The sequence below is a fragment of the Platichthys flesus genome, chromosome 8, assembly GCF_949316205.1.
Source record: "Platichthys flesus chromosome 8, fPlaFle2.1, whole genome shotgun sequence".
Lineage (NCBI taxonomy): Eukaryota > Metazoa > Chordata > Actinopteri > Pleuronectiformes > Pleuronectidae > Platichthys > Platichthys flesus.
The window spans coordinates 465946-488533 of NC_084952.1; the positions used below are offsets into that span (position 1 = coordinate 465946).

At 47.7% G+C, this 22588-nt stretch overlaps 2 protein-coding genes across 3 annotated transcripts in view; one reads left to right on the top strand and one right to left on the bottom strand.

The window, feature by feature from the left end:
- Positions 1 to 199: 199 nt before the first annotated feature.
- Positions 200 to 18304, bottom strand: LOC133959061 (diacylglycerol kinase theta). Its single transcript, XM_062394144.1, has 23 exons — positions 17422 to 18304; positions 14835 to 14914; positions 13950 to 14049; positions 13562 to 13647; positions 13356 to 13481; positions 12802 to 12955; positions 11583 to 11651; positions 11002 to 11102; positions 10433 to 10647; positions 10039 to 10129; positions 8121 to 8175; positions 7831 to 7892; positions 7547 to 7697; positions 7182 to 7220; positions 6969 to 7084; positions 6520 to 6671; positions 6186 to 6334; positions 5562 to 5740; positions 5361 to 5461; positions 4932 to 5078; positions 4737 to 4848; positions 4201 to 4353; positions 200 to 4082 (listed from the first exon to the last, which is right to left on the bottom strand). Exons 1-23 carry the CDS (start codon positions 17645 to 17647, stop codon positions 3978 to 3980), a joined length of 2769 nt encoding a protein of 922 aa, XP_062250128.1. The 5' UTR covers positions 17648 to 18304; the 3' UTR covers positions 200 to 3977.
- Positions 18305 to 21198: 2894 nt separating this feature from the next.
- Positions 21199 to 22588, top strand: part of LOC133958597 (alpha-1,3-mannosyl-glycoprotein 4-beta-N-acetylglucosaminyltransferase B) — a 30365-nt gene continuing 28975 nt past the window's right edge. For both annotated transcript variants that reach the window (XM_062393485.1, XM_062393487.1), the window contains exon 1: positions 21199 to 21444. In XM_062393485.1, coding sequence (XP_062249469.1) covers positions 21348 to 21444 — 97 coding nt within the window. In that variant the 5' untranslated portion in view covers positions 21199 to 21347. The remainder of the gene's footprint in view (positions 21445 to 22588) is intronic.

Sequence of the window (22588 nt, forward strand, 5' to 3'; positions counted from 1 at the left end):
ACCTGCTGGTGGCGCTAGAGGGAAGTTAAATAGATGTTATTGATCCTGCGAGAAACCTGATCGTCTGAGGCCAAAGCTTCACCCGGTTATTTGACCCATTATCAATCATATGTTTATGACTGAAAGCTTCTGCTGGGAGGAAATAAACATATTCATAAAAACCACAAACAGCATAATTAACTCTTAGATGATCTTTACTTTATTGTAATTAAACAGATAAGAATCGTTATTTAAACATATATAGTTCTAAATATTTAGCTTTAGTTATTACAACATTAATAATAACCTGGACGACACATCTAAGAGCATCTGTAAAATAATTAGTGCAATTTACAGTTAAAACTTTACAGTGGAAACAAAAAAAACCTGCAAAAATATAAATATCATCTCTTCAATAAAACTTCAGGTCAAAACTGAACGCAGCTACAGCAGAAATCATGAGGCTCGTCAGCTCAGCACACACGACCACATGCCAGAGCACTGAGGGTGTCAATGAGGCACTACTGCTAACACACCACCACCAGGGGGCGCAACATCGACACGACAGTCAGACGCCACGAGGCACAACGGACTCCGAGATGCAGAGAAAGCACGTTAAAGCACATTTCAACATTTAACTAAACGTGAGCACAATTGAGCATCAGTGAGAAAGACGTGACAGTCAACAAGAAAACAAAACGTTTAACACGTAGAAGGAATTCCAGGTGATTGACGCAGAGTATTTAAACACAAATAAAAAGCTTTCAAGTATTTTAATTGAGATTCTTCTGGATCAGAAACTTTAGTTTGAATTCATCTAAGGGGTCGCGACACTGTCCTGGGGCCAACTCACCCCTACTGGAACCTACTGGAACCTACTGACCCCCACTGACCCCTACTGACCCCCACTGGCCCCTGCAGACCCCTACCAGCTGCTACTGGACATGGACATTTCCTTGTGTCTCCAAGACGCAAAGTCATTAGTTGATTAATCAAAAATTAAACATTGAAAATTCACTGGTGTCATGAACTTGAGAATGTGACGGATTCATTCTCTACATTAAGTTTCAAGTCTGTGAAAGTTGATTATTTTATAGAATTACATTGAAAGTTACAAAGTAAAAACTGGAGATTAGGAAAAACAAAGTTTTGAACATGACATATGGAGGCAGAAGTACAGTAATACCACAGTAATACCACAGTAATACCACACTGTCAGATCTGTACAGTTCTACACACACGTACAGCTATCTCAGTGAGGACACTTGTTGGCATAATGTATTCCCTAGCCCCTGACCCTAACCATCTTAGTGTCCTCACTTTGTGGGTTGTAGACTCAAACTGGTCCTCACAAACATAGCTGTACAAGTACACACACACACACACACACACACACACCATAGTCGTCTGGATTTACATAATTCAGACGTGAACTTCCTTCATTAAGAAAACGATGCAGAACGTTGGTTTGAGACTTTGAATAAAACAGAATCCTCGATCAAACACAACTTTAACAAATCATAGAAAAACATCAAAATGAATCGGTTAATGCAGAACTGGAATTTAGAAATGTAAATATTACAACTACAGCAGAAATACTGTTGTGGCCTCATAACGAGCAGACGTGCTCATCGCCGGTAACGAGCGAGTCTCTGGGAATGTGGACGAAGTCGGTGGACAAACCGCTGAGTCATCGTTCAACGTCCAAATCTACAAAAGCTGACGTTTCACTCAAAGTATTTTGCACCAAATCGGGAAAATATAAACAAATATTTGTTCATTCAGTTTTGGCAGCAAAATGATTGAAAATAAAGTTTTCGCCTCAAATTGAAATATGGTAAATTCCACCAGAGGCTTCATTAAATATATTTATTTATATTTATTATGTATTTATGTTTTTAGAGTGAATATTTACAGAGGACTAAATTCACGTGTGTTGCTTGGCAACTGGACATGTTCCATCGCTAGCTCTCGTAGTTTCTATTTATTTACTTTACAAAGTTGATTTGGCTCTGAAGTAAGAACTAGATCCTTTAACTCGTAAAGTTAGATTCATCTAGTTTTCTAGAAAGTTTTTATCTGCTGCGAATGTCACTAATTTGATAGATTGACCATAATTCTCCAGGTGTTCACGTTAACGCCACTAGAGGGAGACGTTCACATGGTCTCTTCACGTTAACACCACTAGAGGGAGTCATTCACATGGTCTCTTCACGTTAACACCACTAGAGGGAGACGTTCACAATGTCTCTTCACGTTAACACCACTAGAGGGAGACGTTCACAATGTCTCTTCACGTTAACATCACTAGAGGGAGACGTTCACATGGTCTCTTCACGTTAACACCACTAGAGGGAGACGTTCACAATGTCTCTTCACGTTAACATCACTAGAGGGAGACGTTCACATGGTCTCTTCACGTTAACACCACTAGAGGGAGACGTTCACGTTAACACCACTGGAGGGAGACGTTCACATGGTCTCTTCACGTTAACGCCACTAGAGGGAGACGTTCACATGGTCTCTTCACGTTAACACCACTAGAGGGAGACGTTCACATGGTCTCTTCACATTAACACCACTAGAGGGAGACGTTCACATGGTCTCTTCACGTTAACACCACTAGAGGGAGACGTTCACATGGTCTCTTCACGTTAACACCACTAGAGGGAGACGTTCACGTTAACACCACTAGAGGGAGACGTTCACATGGTCTCTTCACATTAACACCACTAGAGGGAGACGTTCACATGGTCTCTTCACGTTAACACCACTAGAGGGAGACGTTCACGTTAACACCACTGGAGGGAGACGTTCACATGGTCTCTTCACGTTAACGCCACTAGAGGGAGACGTTCACATGGTCTCTTCACGTTAACGCCACTAGAGGGAGACGTTCACATGGTCTCTTCACGTTAACACCACTAGAGGGAGACGTTCACGTTAACACCACTGGAGGGAGACGTTCACATGGTCTCTTCACGTTAACGCCACTAGAGGGAGACGTTCACATGGTCTCTTCACGTTAACACCACTGGAGGGAGACGTTCACATGGTCTCTTCACGTTAACACCACTAGAGGGAGACGTTCACGTTAACACCACTAGAGGGAGACGTTCACAATGTCTCTTCACGTTAACGCCACTAGAGGGAGACGTTCACATGGTCTCTTCACGTTAACACCACTAGAGGGAGACGTTCACAATGTCTCTTCACGTTAACACCACTAGAGGGAGACGTTCACATGGTCTCTTCACGTTAACGCCACTAGAGGGAGACGTTCACATGGTCTCTTCACGTTAACGCCACTAGAGGGAGACGTTCACATGGTCTCTTCACGTTAACCCGTGTGAAAGCAGCTAACCGTTAGCGTTAGCATCGACTGAAAAGGCCTTGTTAACCTGCAGCATGGTTTCTATGGTAACAAGCCTATAACAAATCATGTCATTACAATTTATTCATAATTTATTTATTCAATTAAAAAAGCTAAGGATGCTAACTTGGTAGCTTTAGATATGATAACTTAGCCACATGCTAACTTATTAACGTTGTTTATTAACACATGGTCTCTTCACACTCCAGTTACTTTAAATGCATCATAGAATGATATGGTCATGTGTAGTTGATTTCCCTTGAGATGATGATACTAAACGAAATGTTATATTAAATATATATACCTATAATATAATATATGTTGTGAATGACCCGGTAACAGCTGCAGCATGAAGAAGAACTAGCTTCTGTTCCACTGGGACCAGTTCAGGGTTTCGTCTCCAGTTGAACTGGTCCAGTCTCAGCTCATTGGTCAACGTGGCTTCAGAGACGGAGACGGAGCTCATCAGCTTCACCACAACATCCACTTTGGGCGATTATGGGATTTCACACGAGAAGAATAAATCACAACGTGTTGGCAGCTTCTTCCAAACCTCCCATCCTCTGGAGGTTTGATTCGGTTGGTTCATGATGTCTGAGAAGAACCTGGAGCTGCTCATTGCTCTTTACGAGTGTCCAGCGTCCCTGGAGGACGGACTCTCTGAGCGAGCGTCCTTCGCTCCAGCTGAAGACTTCTTCTGCTTCTGTCTGGACTTCCTCAGCATCCGGACCTGCACACGCACAACAAACCGCTCAACACACAATTTAAATCACTTCATATACCGTATGATGTACGGCGAGAGAACATGGTTTGTGTATTTGTTCGACTTTAGGAGTGTGGGTCCGTACCTTTGGTCCAGCGGCAGAGATGATGATGTGACCCGGCGGCTGGATCCAGGGTTCTCCATCCACCTGCACCGGGATGGGCTTACTGACCGTCAGCCTGATGTAGTTCCCTTGAGCAATACGGATCCCAGATCGGAGGCCACTCTGCACCTGGCCCTGCACACACGGAGACACACACACAGAGACACAGAGACAGAGACACACACACACACACACACACACACACACTCTTGTTATTATCAGACGATAAAGGATCATGTGAACCTTTGTTTGTGTCACGTTCTTGTTCTCTCTCTTTTCTGTCCTTATATATTTCATATATCAGATCTTTCAGTTGCTCAGTCACTTCCTGTCTGAACGTTCTCCTCCAGGAAGCGACAGGTTGGTTCTTCAGACGTCGATATTTACTTTAACATCTTGAAGCTTCTTGACTCTTTTCTCTTTGTTCTGAAGATCTTCCTCCGGCTGCTCTCGTTCACTCTGGACTCATTCGTCTCCCAGACTCGACATAAACAAATTTAATTTAGGAGTTGTCTCACCATGTGGACGACCCCCGTGACCCCCACCACCTCCAGCAGGCCGTCATCGATGCTCGGCCTCCCATAGCGACCGTCGACCTCTGTCCCCCAAAGGTCAGCGCCTGAACCCCAACTACACACACACACACACACAGGTTATGAAGACTTTTCTTCTCTTGTGTGTGAGTGTGTATAGTGCGTGTGCATGTGTGTTACCTGGGGATGTTGAGGAAGATCAGTCCCTCTATGTTGGGCAGTGGGACGTTCTGAGAGTCCACCTGCAGCTGCAGCTCGTTGTGGAGACTCCTGGTGTAAATGATCTTCTGAAGACCGACCTTCACATACACGCCTTTGTTATGGAACCTGGAACAATAACAAGGTTCATTTTTTTGTGTGTGTGTGACTGTCTGTCTGTGTGTCTGTGTGTGTGTGTGTGTGTGTGTGTGTGTGTGTGTGTGTGTGTGTGTGTGAGGGAGGAGCAGTGAGGTGATCACTGGTGGAGGCCGGTCCCCGGAGCCTGATCTCAAGGAACCGAGGCTGGAGGGACGTGTGGAGAACGTGTGGGTGGAGCAGGAAGCCTCATGTGCTTCACATGTCAGTCAGTGTGTGGTCATCAGCTACGTGTGAACCTGAAGGTGAAGCTACCTGCTGGTGAACTTATCAGGCTCGTCCTCTCGGGCCGTGTGGAAGTCCAGGCTGAGCTCTGCGTCGATGCCCAAACCGAAGTAGTTGTTCATCTGTACGATCTGCGACAGTAGAGTTACAGTTAGAGACCACGTGACCTGTTCTGCACACGTGTGGACGTTTGGTTCATAAGCATCTGATGCGTTTGATCTTGAACCAGACCTTGGGCGGCTCAAGGAAGCCGTTGCCTTGTCCGTCCTCAGACATGTCCTGAGCGTCCAGCAGGATGGTCCACCGGTCCATCAGCACCTCGTCTGCTTCGTCCACAGAGACCAGGATGTGGTGGGGGTCCTCGCTGCTGTAGCCCGGCCCCCAACGCAGGATACGAGCCAAGTCATTACCTGAAGAGACGTGGGGACAAAGGGACGAGGGGACAAAGGGACGAGGGGACAAAGGGACAAAGGGACAGTTTAACATTCATTGATGCTGCAGCAGAAAGTGGAAGCCTCTGACTTCTACCTCATGTGTTGATTGTTATGAAGTCTTTATGATTTGTAATGTGCAGTGAAAAACAATAAGCTCATAGGCACCACCTAGTGGCGGAGAGGAGCGTGAGCAAATAATCATTACTGTTCAGTTCAAATAAGAACTAAGAGTTAAGAAACAATAGATTCATGTTTCTATATTTAAAATTCTTAGGATGAATATCTTTATGTTTTTATTGATGAAAACCTCAGTTTTAAAGAGAGAATGTTGTTTGTCAGTTCTTCTGGTGAAGATTCTCCAGGAAATGACATCACAGTAAGAACAAGTAGGAGGAGCTTCTGAAGCTGCTGTTGGTCTGACCTGTTCCCAGAGGCACGATGCCGATGGGCGGCTCTCGACAGACCAGTTTGTGTCGGACGGCCTCCAGGACTCCCAGCACCCAGCCCAGCGTCCCGTCCCCCCCACAGACCAGCACCCGGAACCTGGGAACCTCCCTGAAGGTGTGGAGACTGCACCGGAGACGAAGAGCAGTTAGAGACACGTCACACGAGGCTGCAGACGAACAAACGTCCTGATTTATCTCAAAAGACTGCGACTGACCCGAGGACACGAAACCAACACACAACACACACACACACACGTTTCATTCAGGGTCACACTCCTCGGACCGGAGCCCAGCACCTCCTGCTCTCACCCAGCCAGCAGTCCTCCTGTGGACATGTCAAAGACCTGATGAGGGTTCAGGAGCTTCCTGAAGCTGTAGAGGAGCTCGCGGCCTTTCAGGCCCCCGCTCCTCGGGTTGACGAACACCAGCAGGGGGCAGACGTCTGCAGCCAGTCTGCTGGGCTGAGGAACGACAACAGGTCCGATCAGTGAAGAAGAGCTGACACGTGATGAGTTAATAAACTTTATCATATCTTATATTCTGTCTAGTCTTTATCTATCTTTATCTCATGTTACAACTTTGAGATTTATTATCTCTATGATCCAGATCGCCCCCTGGTGGCTGGCTGCAGTACATGTCCTAATCCATTCCGCCTCCATATTAACTGACTGGACACTATAAACCATGCATGACGTCTTTTTGTGTTTTCTGTGTGACATCATTGATCATGTGACCTCTTTGAGTGACGGAGACGTTACCAGGATCTGAGGGACGACAAGGGACGTCAGCGTCTTGTTGCTGACGGACGTGTCTTTAGCCAACATGTAGATCCGCTCTGCTTCAGAGAAACACGAGACCTGCAGCACCACCGCACCTGAGCAGACACACACACACACACACACACACACAGTTTCCATATGCATCACTAAACCAGGAAAGCTTTAATCTACGCTGCAGGGCGGCCGTCTCACCTTGACTGGGGTAGATGTGGGTGACGGTGACCAGGTGACCTGCAGGGGGAGGAGGGGGAGGAGGGGGAGGAGGGGGACAGGTCATGACCTCGATAAGACGAGCGCTTACACACAATCTAGAATCTCCGTGAATCTGTGACTTTAACTGAAGGTTTTTGTACCAAATTTGAAGAAATTCTTGAAATGCTTTCACAGTGAATTTGTGACAGACAACCTGAAAACATGACCTCCGGCCACAAGGTGTCAGCAGTGAGTCACAACAAACAAACAAACGACGTGACCCTGGTAGCAGACGGTTAAACAGGTTGTGAGTAAACCTGTCCGACCCAAAACCTTTAACCCTTGATAACGGAACTCAGACTCACTCTTGATGGTCAGCTGTTCCTGGATCAGCTGGGTATACTCCTCTCTGGCCAGCAGGGGGGGCAGTCCTCCAATCAGCAGGTTGACCTGCACCGCCCGCTTCCTGTTCGCCACGACGTAGAACCGAGTCTGGTTCATCTGTCGCAGGGACAACTGCAGCGCGACGTAGAAAAAGGAACTGTTATTTCTATTCTGTTGATTCTCACACTCATTTAATCCTCCAGTTTAGAAAGTTAAATATTGTGGCTGAAGGTGGTGGACGGCGTGCGGCTGCGTCTCCTCTCACCTTCCTGATCTCCTGCAGTTTGTCCAGGATCTTCTCCTGAGGCGTCAGCGTCTGTGTCTGCACTACAGGACAGGAGGAGAGGTCGTGACCTTTGGCTCTACTACACGTCACACAGTCACACGACTTCAACGGTTCAGAGAAATTATACTTTGAGGTTGTGAGTAAATCATGAGACGATTAAATCATTGAAAATGTTTTTCAGATCTGAGTGACGGCTGTTCCTCCAGGCGTCCGGGGGATGGAACACGCTGGTGTTTATTCTGTGGACGCGCTGAAGGACGGACGCTCACCTTGCTTGCTGCTCATGAAGACCTCCAGAAGACTGAAGCTGGACTCGTCCTCCTCCTGGAACGACAGACACGTCAGCTGCTCATTTATCGCCCCACTGCATTGTGGGTCATTTACTTCATCGTCTACAGCAGTGGTTCTCAACCTTTTTTCAGTGACGTACCCCCTTCGAAGAAAAAATTCTGCCGAGTACCCCCTGACCAGCGCAAAGCATTTTTGGTTGAAAGAAAGATGTAATGTGATTTATTAATCCTTGTAACTAGACACATTCAAATTTAAAACTCCATCAATGTCTATGACATTGCTCATTTGTAGTGGTCTCTCTTGAACTATTTCGAAATAAAAAGATATAAAAATAACTAAAGACTTTAATTATTATCTCAATATAAATAAAGATTTGTGCACCTCAAAATAATTATCAACTTAAAGTGACCTCTTTTGGGATCATAATAAAGATATGTTCTCAAACTGAACTCATGAACTTAATTATAGCTAAACACTTCTTCCCAAAAAATAAATCATCAACTTAGTTAGTTAGCTCAAAACATATTTTTTTAATATTCATCATCTTAAAATATCTTCTTTAAGGATCGAAAAGAATTCCTGCCGGTTAGCTTGTTTCCGCTTGCTTCTGGGAGGCTTTTTGCATCGTGTCTTGAGATGACCTGAATTCAGAAAGTTTCCTCTTAAAAAACTCAGGTGGCTCACCAACATGACTTTCATGTTTTGTTTGGAGATACCGCTGAAGATGTGGTGGCTTAATGCCACTGTTGGCTAATCTCTCCCCACAGAAAAAACAAAAAGTGTAAATAACCCAATCTATGTTATTGTTAATATTGTTGAAGTGTCTTTCTGTTATTTTATTGTGAAATATTTGCTCGCTTTAAGGTCATAAAGCGAGCAAATATACGCGGACTTCTTGTTATGAATAATTCACTTCACAACGGAAAACTTTTACGTTTTAGCGCCCCTCCGAAGAGGCACAAGCTCTCACGGTGTTGTTTAGGGAAGGTTCTCTGCTCTGGTTTCGCCTTCTTTGGTACTTGTCCCTCCGTGTTTCAGCAGCATTGCTGCTGCACTTCAACTCGACTCCATTGTTGAAGTTTTCAAGGCAGGTGATGACAGGCGATGACAGGTGGCGTGTGCCAGGTTGGGTCAAACCATCGGTATGGGGGAGACTCTGTTTTTTTATGATAATTAAATTGAAAATCCTACTGAATATAAAATTTAGTTCATGAACTAACACTTATATTTTATTGAATATTTGTTAAATAAAAAATTTCAAGGATTTTTGAATGGATGCTAATTTAAATATATTAAAAAAAAATCTCAAGTACCCCCTGGAGTACCTTCAAGTATCCCCAGGGGTACGCGTACCCCCATTTGAGAATCACTGGTCTACAGAGACTGTCCACTTCCTATTCATGCTGTTCAACCTCTCTTCACCTAGGGGGCAGTAGTGAGGTGGTCCTCACTGAATTGGAGCTAAACGGAAAAATAATTATTAAAAACTCATTTATTTGAACTTTTTTCAAATAAAGTAATAATTATAAACTGCGTTTAAATAAAAAAACTGTTGTTTGGAAATGAATCTTTTAGACTGCTTCAATATATATATATTATATATATAAAGTTGAATCTAATCTAATATCTATATAATCATTTGAAACAATCGTGGACAGTTCAGAATCAGTGTGTTGCCCGAAGACACTGCAGCAGACCACAGGAGCCAGGGATTGAACCATCAACCTGTCAATCAGCTCTTGTCCTTCTTCTTGCTGCTGTGAGTCTTCCATGTCAATCTGTGTTTACTTTATCTTCTACGTTGGAGGCTAAGGTCATGTGACCTTGAGACTCTGCTGTGACACACGCTCGCGGCTGCAGATTAATTTCCACAATATTAAAAAACACAATGTGTACCTGTCTGTCCAGCTGACTGAGGACCTCAGTGAGGACTGAAGCTGCCGTGGCGTCCTTAGAGACGGAGACACTTACGAAAGCTGCACCCGACCTGAAAACACACAAACAGGTCAAAATGGCCACAACCTGCGGTAATGCGTCTGCATCAAGGATGAACTCAGGATTATTTGAAAACTTCATCTTAAAAATTGGCTTGAACACAAACTTTTATAAACTTTAAAAAACTGTTCCTGATGCAACATTCAAGACTTTTCATTGACTGTCTTGATTTTCATTCTCTAAACACACAACATGTGATTGACTCTGTCCGACTCTATTTCTAAAGCCAGCACACAAACCAGCAGCGTCACACAAACGTCTGAACCGCTGAACTCTGTTTCCCAGCATGCCTCACCTGGGCCAGCCGGCGTACACCTGGATGACCTCAGCTGCTCGGGGCTTGGCCCTCAGCAGCCAGGCGTCGCCTCCGTCCTTCAGAGAGCTCCGGTTGTCGGGACCGCCATTACGGTTCAGGACGTCGTCGCTGTGGAGCCGCTGCAGACCGCCGACCTCGTGCAGCTCGAAGTCCTGAGGGTCATCTGGGAGGTAGAAGGCCCTCAGTGCCGCCTCCTGCAGGAGAACACAGGTAGTGCAACTTTAACTTATGTCTGAGCACAAAGACGAATGAGCTGCAGAGTTTAGATTTTAATTAGTTTGGTTTCCGTCACATTCACTGGTGAATTAACTGAGGTAATAGCTGCTGTTACAAAACCATCATGCTTTTATTTTGAAATACAGCTTCCCATTCAATGTTACTATGTGATCGATGTGCAAACATCTCAAATGTTATTTTTTAAGTAAACCAAGCAGGCTCCACTGGTAGTGAACGTAGTGCTGATAGTGGTGTTAATGGTAGTATAGTGTGTGTGCGTGTGTGCATGTGTGCGTGTGTGTGTGTTTTAGAGACAGAAGTCGAATCCTCACCACAACTTCCTCGTTCCTTGTGGCTCGAAAAATGGAGACGAGTCGGAAGTAACTCCGTTTGACTGCATCATCCCCGTCAAACACCTTGAGAAACTGCTTACCTGTTACACACACACACACACACACACACACACACACACACACACACACACACACACACACACACACACACACACACACACACACACACACACACACACACACACACACACACACACACACACACACACACACACACACGTCAAATCTTCCTTGTGTAGCTTTCAAATGAATACAAAGAGGTATTCTATGTGTCTGCTCTGATGTTTCTACAAATTCAGTCTGATTAAATCAACAGTATGTCCCTTTGACAGAGGAACAGCGCCCCCTGCAGCTAATGACTGATTCTGTTGGGCTCGATCTCAAAGCCATGACGTTGCCCTGAGCTTGTTCATCTAACAACCATGAGTTTCAGTCTACATGGAACTATCTCCCCGACTGGAAACCTGAAGTGTTGATCCAGAGTTTTGATGTAAACTGAAGGTTTAGTTGGTTAAAACCCAGATTGTTTATTTTCCCGTGCACAGACTCTGAGAACTGACCTGACTCGGCAGCGGCCGGCTGAAGGTCTTTAGACGCCACGGCAGGCGGATCCACGTCATCTGAGTTATCTGATGGAAACAAGGGCGACTCAGTGTCAGGATCATGTCAGGAGCATGTCAGGAGCAGGTCAGGAGCAGGTCAGGAGCAGGAGCAGGTCAGGAACATGTCAGGAGCAGGTCAGGAACATGTCAGGAGCAGGTCAGGAACATGTCAGGAGCAGGTCAGGAACATGTCAGGAGCAGGTCAGGAGCATGTCAGGAGCAGGTCAGGAGCAGGTCAGGAACATGTCAGGAGCAGGTCAGGAGCATGTCAGGAGCATGTCAGGAGCATGTCAGGAGCATGTCAGGAACATGTCAGGAACATGTCAGGAGCAGGAGCAGGTCAGGAGCATGTCAGGAGCATGACAGGAGCATGTCAGGAGCAGGTCAGGAACATGTCAGGAGCAGGTCAGGAGCATGTCAGGAGCATGTCAGGAGCATGTCAGGAACATGTCAGGAACATGTCAGGAGCAGGAGCAGGTCAGGAGCATGTCAGGAGCATGACAGGAGCATGCCAGGAGCAGGTCAGGAGCATGTCAGGAGCATGTCAGGAACATGTCAGGAACATGTCAGGAGCAGGAGCAGGTCAGGAGCATGACAGGAGCATGTCAGGAGCAGGTCAGGAGCAGGTCAGGAGCAGGTCAGGAACATGTCAGGAACATGTCAGGATCATGTCAGGATCATGTCAGGAGCATGTCAGGATCATGTCAGGAGCATGTCAGGAGCATGTCAGGATCATGTCAGGATCATGTCAGGATCATGTCAGGAGCATGCCAGGATCATGTCAGGAGCAGGTCAGGAGCAGGTCAGGAACATGTCAGGAACATGTCAGGAGCATGTCAGGAGCATGTCAGGAGCATGTCAGGAACATGTCAGGAGCATGTCAGGATCATGTCAGGAGCATGCCAGGATCATGTCAGGAGCAGGTCAGGAGCAGGTCAGGAACATGTCAGGAGCAGGTCAGGAACATGTCAGTGGTTTAGTTCACATCTGAAAACCGTTTTTATAAATTGTTTCTTTGAAATCTGAGCTGAAAAAGCCTCATTATCACTTCCAAGCTCAGAGCAGAAGTGAGACAATGTCTCTGCTTCTCACCCATTGTGTGTGTGCAGCCTCACAGAGGATGTGGTTAGGAGGTGTGTGTGTGTGTGTGTGTGTGTGTGTGTGTGTGTGTGTGTACCCAGCTCGGGGCTGCAGCTCTCTGTGATTCGGTAGCAGTGCATCTTGCTGAAGTTTCTGGAGTCGAGCTGGACGCAGGCCGGATGCAGCAGCATGCCGTGCAGACGCCCCACAGTGCACCCTGGTGGCACGCTGAGGTAACACGCCGCATGGCTCTGCACAGTGAAACAGAAACAGTGAGTTTAATTCACTTTTCAGTGAGTGTGAGCAGAATCATTAATGAATTGATCAAGAAAACAAGAATCATCGAGAATTAAACAGCCCAGATTTGATCCCTTTGTAAATACACCGTCTATCATGATGTGAAAATACCTGATTCACTGAATAACCTGTCAATCATATATTACTGATTCATAATAAGTTGAATTCTCTTGTGTATTTATATCAGAATATTTATTAACTCATCAGTTTAAAGTTGATCGTTATTTATTGTTCTGAAGGTAAGTTTTTCGGATTATGTGATCAGCTTGTATCTGATTGGTTGATTGACGGTGCTTTAACTGTTTTTTTATTAATAACAATGATCTCCTGTGAAGCGCTGTGATTGGTTCTCACCGTGATGCCGCACCACTCACACCTCATCCCCGCCAGGACGTCGGACGAGCCGCAGGAGCGCCGGCACACCTCACACCTCGCCGCTGACGCCAGGTTACCCTCCCTCCAGTGGTGGGGAACCGTATCCTGGAGCAACAGGAAGTAGATCCTGTCGGTGAGACGCCCTGTTGGTCTGAATGTACTCAACTGTACAATGTGGTGCTCACCTGCTCCAGGGTCCCGTCCAGGTGACAGCGGCGACAGTCGGCACAGCTGAACGTGGCACAGTCAGCGTGGACATGCAGCTCACACACTGAGAAACACACACACACAGACACACAGACACAGACACAGACACACACACACACACACACACACACACACACACACACACACACACACACACACACACACACACACACACACACACACACACACACACACACACACACACACACACACACACACACACACACACACACACACACACACACACACACACACACACACACACACACACACGTTTGAGTCACAGGTTGTTATTGTACGATGAGTCACTGATGTGTTGCTCCACAGAGAGACGGTGGAGATGTGGAGATGGTTGGAGGATCTGACCTTCGCAGCGCAGCGCCGTGTTTCCCTCCGTGTGTTTCCTGCAGACGCAGCAGAAACGTTTCTTCTGACCTGCCGGACCGAAGCAGTGAGCCACTGGCACCTGCAGGGGGCAGCGTAAGTACACATAGCGTTAATGCAACTGAAAGAACAATAAAACATACAAATTGAATAGTTACGGATTAAAAACCCCAAAACAAACTGCAACACTTGGTTCCTTCTGCTGCCACGAACCACAGATACATGACACGTCTCCACTTCCTCCAGCAATGAAGCCTAAATATCTCCGATACGAACGCTGCCCCCTGGTGGCAGTGACATCAGTGTGGCGCGAGGCATCGACAGATTAATCTCTCATGAATGAGAAAGAGGGAGGTGGAGATTTACTGGAGCTGTGGTGGTTCCACTCTTTTCTTTTTTCTTTCATTAATCAAAATTTAGATCATAAAGTCCACAATGTGTGTCGCCATTGAGGTTGATTTTTTGTATTAATATAAGATTCCAGTTTACTTGAACCCTTGGTTAAACTGAGCTACAACTCAGTTTAACCATATGCCCATTTCCCCACAGTTGATATGGCTCCTTGGGGTCTTAATGAAATGTCTGTAATCATTTAAAAAACTACCTTTGTACCCAGATTGACCTGTTTTGAGTGCCCCGTCCCCCCTCACCCCCCCTTCATAATATGTCCCCTTTAATGCCAGAATCATGAAACGTGAGGAGCAGGCGTCAGAAGGAAAACATCTAGTCGTGTGCACATTGATGAAACTCAGCGCTTCACTCTGTGTTTACTGTCGGTGGATTGATCGGTGCAGCAGTGATCAGTGCTGATCAATAAACACCATGTCTGTGTGTGTGTGTCTGTGTGTGTCTGTGTGTGTTACTCACCCGGACTGCACACGCAGCCACGCAGGAACAAACCGATCTCAGCGTCTTCAGACATTTCTCATGACACATGAAGTTACACACTGAGGAGACAGAGAGGACAGAGGCCGCTGAGCAAGGCACCAACACAGAGGTTCACTGCTGAAATGTGAGGAGTTGAAGAAAGAGGAGAAATCTCCTCCTCCTTCTATATAAAGTCGCTGGTTTATGGTTTTCTCTTTGTTATTTTGTGTCTTTGAATGTAGAAATATTGATAAAGAACATTTATTCTCTGTGTAATTAAGAGTTTTCAGTGAAACACTTTCTGAGCTGAATAATAAAGGAATGAAACTACTAAACAGAAAAACACTATAATATGAGTGCCGGTTGTCACTGCGGTGACCGCGCTGCCTCTAAGATGAACTGACATGTAGTTTGTGGTGTTTGTCGTCAGTTTGTCGCACTGAACTCAACAGGACGTGTTGTTGTGGTTTGGCTTCACTTAACCGAGCTTCATCTTAACAACAGAGCAAGTTATCAAGTGTCTCAGTCAACTCATTGTTTAATAAAAGCTTTACTGTCCCAAAGAATCTTTGTTGAATTGAAATGAAGTTATAACTTTATTTATTTATTCTCTTATTTGAACTCATGAAGGATCTGGAACGATTCCTCTCGTCTGTGAAGAAATCTGCTGACATTTACATTTCTCACTTTGCTGGAGACTCAACTCATTTGTCCTGGTCAGGATCCGGTAGGTGAGCGATTGTCCTTCGATCTGATTGGCCAGCAACGGAGCAGGTTAGTGGTTCAGTTACCTGGATAACCTCCGGTCCCGTCTGTTCTTTAAACATATCATTGAACTGACACGCCATGGACACGTCTGATAACGACTCAGAGTCAACGAGCACCCTCTGATTCTCCATCTCTTCTGAACAAACTCATTAAACATCCTTCCTATCATAGCAGCTGACACACCCCCTCACAAAGCAGGTAAAGTAAGAGGCTGACCAATCATAGCACAGTGGAGCAGCTGGCCAATTAGAGCAGACTTTATCTTAAAGAGACAGGAGCTGAAACCAGGTGTTTGAGACAGAGGCTGAGAAGAGGAGCTGCAGCGATGGACAGTCTGAGGAACGTGATTCTGAACATTAGAGCATGTGAACATTTTACAGTCACGACTCACTAAAATGATAAACAGGAGGATGTCTCCTTCAACTTGTGGTTTTGTAGAAATCTAAACAAGCTGGAGAAAACACAATCTGAAGCTCGAGTCATTCAGTTTAAAGTTTGGGATGAATTTCAGGTGAATTCAGGAGCAACAGCGCCACCATCCTGTCACAACTGCAACAACAAGCTTCTGAGTGACCTCTCCTCGATAGCAACAGCCGCCGAGGCTCATGGGTAGAAAAATCACTAGAAACTATCGGCCACAACACGATGATGACCAGGATCTGAAGCTTCTGGTTCAGGTCACGTGACACAAAGCGTCGGTGTTTAGATGTCGTGGGAACATTCAGCCGCATGCTGGTGACATCACAGGTTGTGTTGAGTGAAACGTTACACAACCCAGCTGAGCCCCCACTCACTGCTGCTGTGTGTGACCTGAGGATGCTCATGCCTCTGCTGTCACACACAGACGCACACACTCACTCACACAGACACACACTCACACAGACACACACTCACTCTTTCAGACACACACGGACACACACTCACACAGACACACAGTCACTCGTTCAGACACACACTCATACAGACACACACTCACTCGTTCAGACACACTCACACACACACACACTCACTCGTTCAGACACACACTCATACAGACACACACTCACTCGTTCAGACACACTCACACACACACACACTCACTCGTTCAGACACACACTCACTCGTTCAGACACACTCACACACACACACACACTCACACAGACACATTCTTCCAGCACGGAGCATCCCTGCCAGTCTCCTGTTGCCATGCCAACCAGAAGAAATAAATCACGAGTTGATTGCACAAAACACACACACACACACACGCACACGCACACGATCCGTGCCCAGTAACACACTAGTAGTCCTTAATCTTTTGTGTGTGTGTGTTTGTGTGTGTTTGTGTGTGTCCTGGATGTGCTCTTCAGTTGGACTGTTGAATTCATGATGAAGATGAGGCTTAGTGGGAAAGAAAAGGACAGAAAAGCAAAGAAAGTGATGAAGATGAAGAGGAAATGAAAGAAAAAGGACAAGAAAGGAAAGGAAACTATAGAAAGGGAAAGAAGGGACAACAAGGCCGCCAAAGGAAAGAGAAGGAGAGGACAGGAGGAGAGGAGGAAAGGAGAGGAAAGGAGAGGAAAGGAGAGAGGAGGAAAGGAGAGGAAAGGAGGAGAGGATAGAGAAGGAACGGAAAGGAGAGAGGAGGAAAGGAGAGGAAAGGAAAGGAAAGGAGAGAGGAGGAAAGGAGAGGAAAGGAAAGGAAAGGAGAGAGGAGGAAAGGAAGCATCGTCAGTGAAACTTTACTCAGTTTGAATTCACACCTGAGCCTGATCACGTGATCCAGGCTGCTTAAGGTTCCTCAGGTCAGAGGAGCAAGGCAGCAGAGGTTGCTGGTTCTCACCTTCACACAGGAAGCCCACGATGCCCCAGATGAAGTCGCTGCAGCTGTGGCAGAACGTGGGCTTGGTGAGCGTGACCCTCCTGAAGCAGTGCCCCGGTGCGGAGCTCTGGTGCCGGGCCCGGAGCCCCGGGGACCGTTGCCCCCTCCTCCTCACGGCCAGCGGGCTCTCCGGGCGGCTGGCCGCGGCCTCGGGGTCCGCCGGTCCGATCCGGCCTGAGTCCGCCATGTCTGCCCGCACTCAAGACTAAGCACCGCACAGGTCTCGGTTCTGCTGCAGAGACCCGGGTTTGTAGGAGCTCCTCCAGTCCGAGAGGCGGGTCGCCCTGCTCGATGTGTCCCGGAGCTGTCCCCGTCTCAGAAGCTACTTGTACCGGTCCGTACAAGGCTGAGCTGGTTTCCTGTTATTCACCCAGAGACAGAACGTGTCCCCGCGGCTGGACCGGCTCCTCGGTCTGCGTGTGTCCGGCCGCCTCCCGCCTCCAACATGGAGCTGAGCTCCGCCGAGCGCCGCCTCAGACCCGCTCAGCGCCGTGTTCTCGCGGTGAAGAGACGTCCACCGCCCCGAGATCAGAGCTCAAGCGCCCGGAGACAGCGGTGCAACCCTGCGGAGCGGGGAGGAGGGCTCCAGCGTCGGGGTGATCAGCGGAGCTCCCCGCTCGGGGAAGCGGGACAACGTGAAGAAACGTCCCGGTCACAGCCTGGATCCAGCGGCTCCACACCGGCACCAGCACACGACACCCCGGATGGAAGGAGTCCAGGCGCCGGACCGAGGGCCGATGACACCCGGGAGTCAATAAATGTAAGAGACCGACAGACGCTGAGCTGGGGCCGGGATTCCTCGTCCTTCTCCCCGCAGGATTCCTCGTCCTTCTCCGGTGAAGATTCCTCTTCCGCGTCAGAGTCTCCGACACTGATTTACTCCTCCCTCCTCCCTCCTCCCTCCTTCCATCCCTCCTACTCTCCTTCTCTCCCTCCCTCCTCCTTCTCTTCTTCTCTCCCTCCCTCCTTCTCTCCATCTCTCCTTCTCTCCCTCCCTCCCTCCTCCCTCCTTCTCTTATTCTCTCCTTCCCTCCTACCGCCGTGCCTCCTTCTCTCCTTCCCTCCTACTCTCTTCCTTCTCTCCTTCTCTCCTTCTCTCCTTCTCTCCTTCTCTCCTACCTCCGTGCCTCCTTCTCTCCTTCCCTCCTACTCTCTTCCTCCTCTCCTTCTCTCCCTCCCTCCTTTTCTCCTTCTCTCCCTCCTCTCTCCTTCTCTCCTTCTCTCCTTCCCTCTCTGCCTCCTTCTATCCTTCCATCCATCCTGCCTCCTTCTCTCCTTCCCTCCCTCCCTCCCTCATTCTATCCCTCTCTCCTTCTCTCTCTCCCTTCTTCCTCTTTCCTCCGCTTCCTCCTTCTCTTCTTCCCTCCTTCTCTGGCTCCTTCTATCCTTCCATCCATCCTGCCTCCTTCTCTCCTTCCATCCCTCCCTCCTTCTCTCCCTCTCTCCTTCTCTCTCTCTTTCCCTTCTCCCTCCTTCCTTCGCTGCCTCCTTCTCTTCTTCCCTACTTCTCTGGCTCCTTCTATCCTTCCATCCATCCTGCCTCCTTCTCTCCTTCCATCCCTCCCTCCTTCTCTCCCTCTCTCCTTCTCTCTCTCTTTCCCTTCTCCCTCCTTCCTTTGCTGCCTCCTTCTCTTCTTCCCTACTTCTCTGGCTCCTTCTATCCTTCCATCCATCCTGCCTCCTTCTCTCCTTCCATCCCACCCTCCTTCTCTCCCTCTCTGCTTCACTCTCCCTCCTCCCTCCCTCCTTCCTTCTCTGCCTCCTTCTATCCTTCCAGCCATCCTGTCTTTCTCTCCTTCCATCCCTCCCTCCTTCTCTCCCTCTCTCCTTTTTTCTCTCCCTTCTCCTTCCTCCCTTCGCTGCCTCCTTCTCTTCTTCCCTCCTTCTCTGGCTCCTTCTATCCTTCCATCCATCCTGCCTCCTTCTCTCCTTCCATCCTTCCCTCCTTCTCTCCCTCTCTCCTTCTCTCTCTCTCCCTCCTCCCTCCCTCCTTCCTTCTCCGCCCCCTTCTCTTATTCCCTCCTTCTCTGCCTCCTTCTCTTTCCCTCCATCCTGCCTCCTTCTCTTCTTCCATCCCTCCTTCCTTCTCTCTCTCTCTCCCTCCTCCCTCCCTCCCTCCTTCCTTCTCCGCCTCCTTCTCTTATTCCCTCCTTCTCCTTCCCTCCATCTTGCCTCCTTCTCTCCTTCCCTCCCTCCCTCCTTCTCTCCCTCTCTCTTTCTCTCTCTCCCTATTCCCTATCTCCTTCCTTCTCTGCCTCCTTCCCTCCATCCTGCCTCCTTCTCTCCTTCCCTCCCTCCCTCCTTCTCTCCCTCTCTCCTTCTCTCTCTCCCTTCTCCCTCCCTCCTTCCTTCTCTGCCTCCTTCTATCCATCCCGCCTCCTTCTCTCCTTCCCTCCCTCCCTCCCTCCTTCTCTCCCTCTCTCCCTTCTCCCTCCCTCCTTCCTTCTCTGCCTCCTTCTCTTCTTCCCTCCTTCTCTGCCTCCTTCTCTTTCCCTCCATCCTGCCTCCTTCTCTCCTTACCTCCCTCCCTTCTTCTCTATCCATTCTCTTTCCTCTCCTAACCTATCCTAACCCTAACTGATCTTATATGTATAGACTGTGCTTATTTATAAATATATATTAATTATAGATAATAAATAACTATATAATATTATATGTTGACATGTTATATAGCAGTTTGATGCCGTCATTGTTTGAGTCTCATTAAACCCACCTGTTACATTGTTTCCCGTCTTGGTTTTGTCTGAGAGATTATTGACATGTTACATGTGATTAATATGTTGACATGTTATTGTCATACAACAGAGTGTAATAATAATAATAACCATAAGCTTAAATCGACCTGTGAAATAATCTGAACTCAGTTTGGTGAGGTGACGTCACACAGGAAGTGAAATGAGGAGTCGAACCGTTCCTGTGGTAAAAGGGACTCGAGCTTCTTTCTCTAATTGTCTCAGAACAGACTTCCATCATCTCAGCAGCGGACCTGCACCCGCTGCACATGACCGCTAGAGGTCAGTGTGACCTCAGCGACTGGGCCTCTGAGCAAGGCAGCACCGGTTTAACAAGAAACTGTTTTTGTGTCGATCATGAATTCTGACTTCACATTGTTAAATCGAATTAATCTGATTTAATTTTCTCTGTTTAAACTTAAAGAGACAGAAAAATATCAAAATAAAGTTTTGTACTTCCACTGATTGAGCTGCTTCGAAACATCGAATCCTTCATCATCATATTTAAATTAAGTTTACAGATTGTGTTCATCTCCCAGCGGAGAGAGAATCGAACAAATCACTAAACACACAAAGTTTGTTTTAATAAAGATTCTTCTACCACCAGGAAAATATCTACTCGTTACTTTAATACCTGACTCGAGTATTTCTACTTTTCAAATTCAGTTTCTAAAATGACTTATGATTATTATCGTTTTATAAAAATGTGTCGTTGACGTCAGTTCTGTAAATATGATTCACTCTCTGTTTGATAAGAGATCACGTGATTTCATGCTGAACAAATAAAGTTAAATTGACTTAAACCCCCCCCCCTTCTCTCTCTGTCTCCCCCCCACACACTCTGTTCCCTCTCACTCTCTTCCCCCCCACTCTGACCCCCTCCTCTCCCCCACTCTCTCCCCTCTCTCTCCCCCCCACACACTCGGTCCCCCCCCTCTCCCTCTCCCTCTCCCCTCTCTCTCTCTTCTCCCCCTCCCCTCTCTCTCTCTCTCAGTGTGCCTGCCGCTGCTCAGACAGTAACAGCTCCGCCCGCCTCTCTCTCTCTCTGTCTCTCTCTGTCTCTGTCTCTCTCTCTACCTGCCTCCCCCTCCCTCCCTCTGTGTGTCCCTGTCCTCCCCCTCTCGCTGCGGACATGCTCCCGGTGCTCCTCCGGAGATGAGGCTCCGTAATGTCTCCTTCCTGACGGTGTTGTTGTTCGGGCTGTGCGGGCTGGTCTCCGTGTCCTGGTACACCGCCTTCAGCAGCTCCAGAGGTAAGACCCTCCTCCGGTGTGTCCCGGTGACTGGATCCGAGCGCCCGGTCTGTCCCGTGTCCTCACCGGGCTGATGAAGATGATGAAGATGGGGGGGGGGGGGGTACATGTTGTTATATTCTGCAGATAAAGACTCTGGGTGAGGTGAAGGGAGCGCTTGGTTTGTGTTGCCAGTTCAGAGGAGGGGTCTACGGGGGGGGGGGGGGGGGTAACACACGCACGCACGGTGCTCGTGATGTGAAGGGAAGCTCCAGCGTTGAGGTAATCAGGGGAGCGCTTGGTTTGCGATGCACCACATTCCAACTACGGGGGGCGGGGTCGAGGGGGGGTGCTTGAAGAGGGAGGCTGAGCTGCTGAGGTGTTGATGAAGGGAGCGCTCGATTTAGGATGCATCAAATGCCAGCTGGGTGGTCAGGGTGTGAGGTGAAAGTGTTTATGAAGGGAGCACTTGATATGTGATGCTCCCCAGCTGGAGCCACTGAGGGGGAAGAGAGGAAAGGATGCTTGATTTAGATGCAGGAAAAACAATGCTTATGGTGTGTGTGGGGGGGGGGGGGCTCTCGAACTTGCATGAGCTTGGGTACGTTTGATTCTGATGCAGAGAAGATGCTTGTGCATGTTGTGTGTGTCTGGGGGTCAATAGCTCTGGCTCTGAGGCCATGAAGGGAGCACTTGATTTGTGTGCCCCTCAGGCTCTGTGATGGGGGAGGCTCTGGATGCAGCAGGGGTTGGTTTGATTTGTGTCTAGTTCTCAACATGTTGCAGGAAAAAACGACTGTGTTGAGGTAGTCAAGGGTGCGCTTGGTTTGTGATGCTCCACTTGCCAGGTCATTAAAGTGGGACCAGAGAAGAGAGGAGGGGTTTGTTTGATTCTTCTGCAGGGTCACCCTGTGCTTTTAGCAAAAACATTGCAGGGAGCACTTGGTTTGTGATGTCTTGCAGGTTTGGAGGGATGAGAGGATGAAGCTTTGGGTGAGAGAGACGGGTGGAGCAGCTACACAGGTTAAGAGAGCGCTTGGTTTGGATGGAGGCGGTGGAGTGGAGACATAAGGTTCATCATTCTGAGCCGCTTGATAGATGAAAAGGGAGCGCTTGGTTTGCGATGTGGTAAATAGGAACTCGAGGAAACTTGAACGCTTCATTA